Source organism: Tupaia chinensis, unplaced genomic scaffold, assembly GCF_000334495.1.
Source record: "Tupaia chinensis unplaced genomic scaffold, TupChi_1.0 Scaffold000146_1, whole genome shotgun sequence".
Lineage (NCBI taxonomy): Eukaryota > Metazoa > Chordata > Mammalia > Scandentia > Tupaiidae > Tupaia > Tupaia belangeri.
This window is the reverse complement of record NW_006159616.1, coordinates 10,937,354-10,945,298: the sequence shown is the minus strand read 5'-3', so window position 1 is coordinate 10,945,298 and position 7,945 is coordinate 10,937,354. Positions and strand designations below refer to the sequence as shown.

At 46.4% G+C, this 7,945-nt stretch overlaps 1 protein-coding gene across 5 annotated transcripts in view; it reads left to right on the top strand.

Moving 5' to 3' along the window:
• The window catches only part of VPS13D (vacuolar protein sorting 13 homolog D), a 323,690-nt gene extending 319,619 nt beyond the window's left edge, over nt 1-4,071 (top strand). For 3 of the 5 annotated variants that reach the window (XM_006145295.3, XM_006145292.3, XM_027770624.1), the window contains 2 exons: nt 1,959-2,199; nt 3,578-4,071. In XM_006145295.3, coding sequence (XP_006145357.1) covers nt 1,959-2,199; nt 3,578-3,709 — 373 coding nt within the window. In that variant the 3' untranslated portion in view covers nt 3,710-4,071. The remainder of the gene's footprint in view (nt 1-1,958; nt 2,200-3,577) is intronic. The other 2 variants (XM_006145294.3, XM_006145293.3) reach the window with 1 other exon arrangement.
• The last annotated feature ends 3,874 nt before the right edge of the window (nt 4,072-7,945 follow it).

Genomic DNA, 7,945 nt, shown 5'->3' with positions numbered 1-7,945 from the left:
TCCTGCTGTCCTGCGATGGCCCCTTACACCCTCAGTGCCACGCTCCTGGCCCACGTGTGCTCGGGAGTGTCAGTGGTTTTGGGCTTCTCAGCTAGCTTCCCAGCAGGTTCTAGCTAACACTACGATGCTCCATCTGTATCGGGAGGCATTTTCATCTCCTTCTGTCTTTTAGTCTCTCTCTGTGGCTTCCTTTCTTCCTCCAGACCAACTATTTTAGATTCCATTCAACCTGACGCAGTGGTAATGCTGCCCCCCTGACACTGGCAGAGCGTGGGATGTGAGAAAGTCTGTGCTAAGTGGCCTGAGCACTAAAAGCTGCTGGGTATTTCTAATTTTGGCATTGAGACTTTACAAGTCTACATTCTTGGCATTGCCAACCAGTTAAAATAGACAATAAACCCCAATTTCTGTCATGAGAGAAAACTGGCAACTGGGACAAGCAGATACTGAGTACTTATGGGGTGACCAGCTCAGTGTTGGGTGCTCAGGGAGATGCAAGAGTGAGAGACATGGACCCCACGCCCATGGGCTTGCAGCTTAGGGAGCTGAGGTGCTTGTCCAGGAGACAGAGGAATGAATCGGTGTTGGGCAGTACTTGAGAGGACAGCGCAGTTCAGTAGTCAGACTTCGGGGGAGGGGGGGGTTTAGAGTATTGAGGAGTAGCTCTGTGGGAAGCTGGAACTATGAGTCCTTAGCCTGGAAGGATGTAGAGAGGCTGCGCAACCAAGGGGCATGCTCTGAATGGAGGCCTATGGAGCACGGAAGTGAGTGGGTGCTCCGCACACCCGTGGCCTGTCAGGAAAGGCCGGGCTTCTCCTGCCTCTCAGGCCCCTGCTTCCCACCACAGTATTTTGCAACTGCTGACCTGGGAGCAAAGCCATCCCAGACCCAGGTCCAGGACAGTCCCAGGTGGAGCCCTGGCTCCACGTAGCTACAGTTTGGAAAACAGAGCTCAGCTGCCAATCTGTTGTCAGCTCTTAGTATTCTTGCCATCATTCGTCCTGTTCTCTTCTGCTGTCCCTTGATGCTGCAGTCCCATTGTGAAAGGCTGTCACAAGACACAGTGGAGGCAGCCAGGCTTGGGAGAACTGTCACGGTGGTTTCCAAGGTTCACTACTCCTCATTCACTAGCTGAGCAGAGAGGTCTGACATACATAAATTTCCACTTTAAATCTGTGAGATCCATGGGAGAGGAACTAGATCTTTTTCTGAGTGGCCCAAAAGCTCCTGGAAGTAGTGATTGAAAGTTAAGAAAATGAAGATTACAGCTTTCCCTGCTGAAGCATTTTGGTAACTATTAAGAGTTTTGCGAACATAGAGTGGGCTCTATGAATTCCCAGTCATCAAAGAAGTTGAACAGAGAATGGGAACCTCTTCTTAGAGCTCCAAGAGGCAGGAAGTGGATGCAGGGGGGCAGATGCTACTATCTCCTCCTGTCATGCAGTTCGGGAAGCTGATCTAATCCGGCTTTTTTTTCCTGTAATATTCATCACTCTCAGCAGCCACTTCCATTTAACATTTAAAAGTCTGTGTCTCCTTTCTGTTTTGTTCAAAAAGCATTGTTACCGTGTTCTCCAAGACTTAAGCTACCCAAAAACACAGAAGAAAACACCCACAGGAAACGGTTTTAGGGTATGCAAGTGTTTCTGTTGTTGGACTTTTGATTGTCATCACTAACTAATACTTACTGAGCATCCCAAGGAAGGACACCATATGGATGGGCCTCAGAGCAGCCATGAAAGCCAGAGTCACTTTCAGTCCCAATTTACAAATGAGGAAGCCGAGGCTCAGAGTGATTAAACTGCCTGATTGAGGTGTAATAAGTGAGGGAAACTGAATTCCAGCTCAGGCTTCAGACCCACAGTGGGCCTTATGAACCCCCTTCTAGGCTCAGTACCCGGGAGAATCCTGACGACCTGTTCTGGGTATGGTTCCCACTTCCCTCTCTTCGTTTGCAGCTTCATAGCCGTGGAGAACATCGATAGCTACTGTGTGCTTATCTCCTCCAAAGCCGTCTACTTCCTGAAGAGTGGAGACTACGTAGACCGAGAGGCCATTTTCCTAGAAGTCAAGTATGATGATCTCTACCACTGCCTTGTCTCCAAAGATCATGGGAAGGTGTACGTGCAGGTGACCAAGAAAGCAGTGAACACAAGCAGTGGGGTGTCCATCCCAGGTCCTTCTCACCAGAAACCAATGGTGAGTCCACATTGGCCATCTTCTTAGCACCCTTGGCCAGGCGTGTCCAAGGAGGAAGAGGCGGAAGCCCTCAGAATCCCCCTGCCCTGCCCCCCTCTTTTTAGCAGGCACTTGTTCTGAAGGTGCAGGCTGGGCTGTTCTAAACGCTAGGTGCTGCTGCTTCATCCTGGGCACAGAGGGAGCTGGGCTTGTGAACTGGGGAGTACTGGTCACCACTAGTGACCTAGGCATAATTGCTTAACATCTGTAACCCTAGTTAGTTGTGAAGAGCTAACCCGATACATAGTGTTTGATTCCTAAAATGTGACTTTAGTGCATTGAATCCAAGACAGCATTAAAATCACACCAGCTATTCATTGTTTCCCTATAACAATGGAAACTGTAACTTTTTAATACCTTCGCAATTAATATTCATAAATGAAAATCATACTTTGCCTCCAAAGAATATAGAGTATTATTATGGTAGAACTTTTAAATAATAAAATTCCTATTAATAACTAATATTTGTGGAGGGCTTACTAGTGCAAGCTGCGCCCTAAGGGCTTTGCATGGATTATTTGATGATGTGCTGCTGTTGTCCCCACTTTGCTGTTTAAGGGGCTGGGTGAAGGCAGGTGACTCATTAAGGCTACACAGCCAACCCTGGAAGAAGCTGCGACTCAAACTCAGGTCATCTAACCCCAGAGCTGGCTATTGAGACCAAAGAGCCTTTTGTTGCACCACCTGCTCAGGGACTGTCACATCACACAGCAGAAACAGATGTGATGAAGCCCTTTCTTTCCAGCTACACTCTGACTCCTGGCTTGTCGTGGCTCCTGTGTGTCAAGCCTGCTACCATCAGTTGGTACGCCAGGATTCTGAAGCTTGCATTCAAGAAGGATGCATCATTACAATGGCCTGCTTATCTCTTCCTATAAGCCAGAAATAGCAGCCAGCCTTATTGGGCTACTCTCCCCCGAGTCCCTGACCTGCCCTTGCTCAGGAATGCACTTGGGTTTGTTTCAGCTTGTGCAGGGGTCCCTGACCTAAGTTAATGCTGGTTGACCGAAAGAGTTAATACCCCCAAGTGTGAGTCTTCTCCAGGTTCTTCTTTAACACAGCCCAGCTACATTCCTAGGCTTTTCAAGGCAGGTGAGCAGTGGAGCATTCTTGATAACAAGGAAAATGTTTAAAAGGCAGATTCTAGGGATTTCCCCTCAGACTGTGGAATCGGAATAACTAGGAGGAGGGCCTATATTTCTTCAAAGCATACCCCTTGTCTGTTGTGCAGCCGGGTGGGGAATGGCTGCCTGGGTGAATTGCAGTTGCCCATGAGCTCTTCATTCCCGTTGGTCCCCTCACCTGGGGGTCAGGCCACTCATTCTCTTCTCCCTTTTAGGTCCATGTGAAATCAGAGGTCCTTGCTGTCAAGCTATCACAAGAAATAAACTATGCAAAGAGCCTTTACTATGAACAGCAGCTCATGTTGAGACTCAGTGAAAATCAAGAACAACTGGAGCTGGACTCCTGAAGGATCCCGGTGGCTGGAGAAAGACGCTCCCAGGCACAAGCCTAAACCCAAACCAGTCAGGAGAAGTGAGGGCCCGTACGCATGGCTTGAATGAGAGGCAAAACCAAAACCAGGTTTGGGGGTAGATATCAAGGAATGAGGGAAAGTAAATCCTCCTACGGAAATAGACAAATGGAAACCATATTAATTTGGGGGACAGGGAATTACCTTAGATTATGGGGAAGTAATTTTTAAAAGGTATTGGCTGAATAACGTTTTAAAAAAATGTACTGAGATTAATCTAATTTTTAGATCGCCCTGTATTTTGTTAACATGTATATATGTACAACTGTGTGTTTGTAAATATATAGCACATTTCTGAACAGGGCCTGTGATGTGTGTAAAGGTTTGTTATCTGTATAGTAATATAAAATTATATTGGATCTTCTATTGCACTAATTCTACACATCTAATTCAGGGTACTGTCTGTAGAAAAGCATTCTTAAAAGTTAGAGAGTGTTATGTCTTTAGTTTTGGAAACTAAAGTATTCACAGGAAGGCAGACTGAGTTGAGAGGTCAAGTGTTCAAGAATGATGCCTTTGAAACCTTGGCATGTCCAGGCTGGAGCTGTGAGCCAAAGTATTCAGACCCAGAGCTGGCCCATAGAAAGGACATAGGAGAGCTACTTGGTGACCCACCTTTTATTTCTCACCCCCATGTTGCAGGTGACAGTTTTTAAGGTATCACAAATTATTTTTAAATCTGTGTATTTGGCATTCCCCTGATTTGTCTTACCAAACTTTCCAGGAAAATTGGAATACACACACACACACACACACACACTCACACACTCACACACTCACACATCTGCAGTGTAAGTTTTTCTTGAGTTATTATTGAAGCATTTGAAACATTAGTAGGCGCTATTGATTCACAACAACAACAACAAAAATTCCATGAATTATTTGTTAGAACAAATTTTAAAAATCTCTAATAAAGATGCTCTCCTCCTTGGGCAACATCAACAGAAGAGCAGGTCCTCGGACTGTTTCTTGTTTATAAAGTCGCTTGTTGGCATTGCAGCTCCACAGCTCACAGGATTGTGAGACCAGAATGAGAAGGAAGGGAAGAAAGAGAAGAGAGTATTGGGGGCCAGCAGTTGGCATAACGGCTATGTCGGACTCCCATGTAGTCGACCGCAGTTCGAGTCCCAGACCCGGTGGCTTAAACTCACGCCAGGCACATGTGCGTGCCCAAGATCCCGAGAGGAGAATGGAGGAGAAGGGATTGTGACGTGGCCATCCCCCTGGGGGTTGATTTCTCGCTTTCTGTCTCTCTGTCTCTCTCTGTCTTTTAGGCGAGCACACACGCCCTATAGCAAAAAAAGAAAAAGAAAAAAAAAGGAAAGAGAAGAGAGTATTTCAGAAAAGGAAATGATGTGTGAGTGTTAAAAAACTGTGTTTGTAAACTTTTCATGGAACCAAAATTTGGCTACAGCTTGTCCTTGGTCTTAAATTCAGGTCTGTAGCATGGCCTGATTCATGTTCCTTCTCCCTACTGGGTCTTGGTGCCATTGTTTCCCTTTGCTATAGAGAGGAAGCAAATGGGGAAAAGGGAAAGAAAGGAAGAGAGGGAGGGAGGAAGGAAGGAACAAAGGAGCCTCTTTCTAGAATGATGACTCATCTTGTGATTTTTTAATTTTTATTTTAATAAAGCTAATCAATTTCTATAACCATGTCACATGTAGCTGAGATCTTAAATGACTCAGTGGATCAGTGGATGTGTTGAAGGTTTTGGTGTTTTTAACTCATGACCCAAATCCTTCTAAGACACAAATGAAACTAATCTCCCACCCCTCCCACCCCCATCCTTTTCTTCCTCTCCCTGTACTCACCCTTTGTTGTATGTGTGTGTTTATGTGTGTTCAGAGAGGGAGGAAGGGAGCTTTAGCACAAGTGCTTTAGCTAAATAGTGTTTTCAGAGTTCATTGGTCTTGAACTCCTGACTTTGGATAGTCTTCACTGAAACCTGGCTTTCACAGGACTGGGTGAGTTTTGGTTGGTTGGTTTGTTCCTTACTTGTGGTAGCCATGACTGGATCAGCGCCCATGCACGAGAGCACAGCAGAGCAGCCAAGCGCTAGTTCCTCCCGGTCTTCCTTACCAGCCTCTCTCCCTGCACCCCCACAGGTTGGTCTGGTGGTTTTTGTCATCAGTAACCCACTGCCTAAGATCACAATCTCTTAAGGCTAAAACTCAGATGCTTGATTTTGTGCCTCAGTGAACCTTTCTTTTTCTAGAACAAAGTCACTTGATACTTCTTTCTTGGATTGAATGGCTTGGTGTTACTGAAGAGGTCTGCTTCCTGCCCCAGCAGCACCTGTCTCAGTTCTGACTGCAGCAGTCAGTGGAGGGCTGCCCTTGGGCTGGTGCTTCAGAACTCATAAGTGTCAAGATGCCCTCCTCCTGGCTCCTTTCTAACTTTAATCGGCTCTTTAAATAGTTGCCCATCTCCCATGATTGCACAACAGCCCGCCTGACATTTGCACCTTCGAAGAGGCAGATGTCAAAATGGAACCCAAAGACCAAATGGGGTGGGGCGAGGTGGGCAATAGGAGGGCCCACTGCAAGCCTCTCAGCTCTCCACTGCCTGCAGCCCTGGGGCCAGGCATAGTGATAAGATTCCAGGGCTTTTGACCTAGCTTCCTGATTGCCAGGAAAAACTTCAAAGCTTTGGAGGAAGCAAGCCCTGCCTCTGGCTCCTTGAATAATATCCCATTTCTTTTTAAATTGATAGTTAACCAGTGACATCTGAGACTTTGTTATAATAATTTCTACCAATTTTCATGCTGCCTCAAATATACAGTTCCTCTCTAAGGAAAGTACAAGAAATAGAATGAGAGGAAATTAGATTAGGAGACGTCAAAGCCATCCCAAGTCTCTGACCTGCACCTGGGCCAACCACTGTCATCACTGACTGACACAGCTGCCCTCAGGGCCTTCCCGAAAGGCTAGCAAGGCCATGTCCCCTGGGCCTGGACACTATGCAGCGGGCACCAGACAAGCAGCCCACTCCCCATCCCTGAGTGTCTTACTGCTTGGTGGGTACTGACCTCAGTGTTCAGAAGGCTCCAGAGCCACTTGTTTTTTAACTATCATCTGTGCCTCAAAATCCCATAGTAACTGCTTGATAAAATACCTGGTTCTCCACCATGTAAACACTATTACAATCACCAGTGTGTTAAAACTTTTAATCTGGTTCTCATATCAGAGGCGTCATCTTTCTTCCTGTGGAATAAAATGCTTTGTTGACTTCCCAGACTTGTTTGTTTTCTTCCGGTTTCTTGGTGTCCATACATTGTAGAACCATTGCCAGTGATAAACACCAAACGTAGTACAATGTTCACAATCAAATGCAGCTTCTCCCCTCAGGCAGGGAAGCCCATAACCATGCCCCTACGCTGGGCAGTTCCCAACTTCCCCAGAGTATGCTGGCCACTGTCACCCACCACTCTGAGGCTGTTGGCTGAGCCAGGCAGGATAGATACCACTTTAGACTTTAGACAAGTGAAGAGGAAACAGCAAAGGACACGGAATAGGACCATCCAGAGATGGAGGAGCAACACCAGGAGCGTATGGATCCTAGAAGCAAGTCCAGAAATGTTTCACAGATTAACTGTCAAATACTGCTGATACATCAGGTGGGATGAGGCCCACCAATTAGCCCTGGATTTAATGACATGGAAGTCCTGAAGCCCTTTCGAAGCAATTTTAGTGGCATGCTGGGGTGAAGGCCAAGTTGCAGTAGATTCAAGAGGACATGGAAAGAGGGAAATTGATGATGCTCGATACCAACAGCTCTCTGGGGGAATCTGGACATAGGTCGGGGAGACTTAAATGACCAGTTCATCGAGAGGGAAGAAGTAATACAGGAGAGAAGGGCTAGCTGGCCAGGAGGGTGGTAGAAGAGGTAACTTGAGATCCTTGCTTGATTACTTCTTTTTCCTGAGGGAGGTCAGCTAAGAGTGAATATAGGGCAGGAGGTGATGGAGATTTGATTGAAGAGAGAAGAGAACATGTAAGCTAATCATCTAGGGTAATGGGAAAGTGAGCAGGCCGGGGAAGTTCTGTGTGTACCAGGCAACCTTAAGGGCCCAATTGAAGTTGATGACCATGGATTAAAAATGAGACTGGACAGCCTGGTTGTGTTTTTCTCTGGCCACATTTAGCTCTACAGGTTTAGTGTGGATTAGGGAAA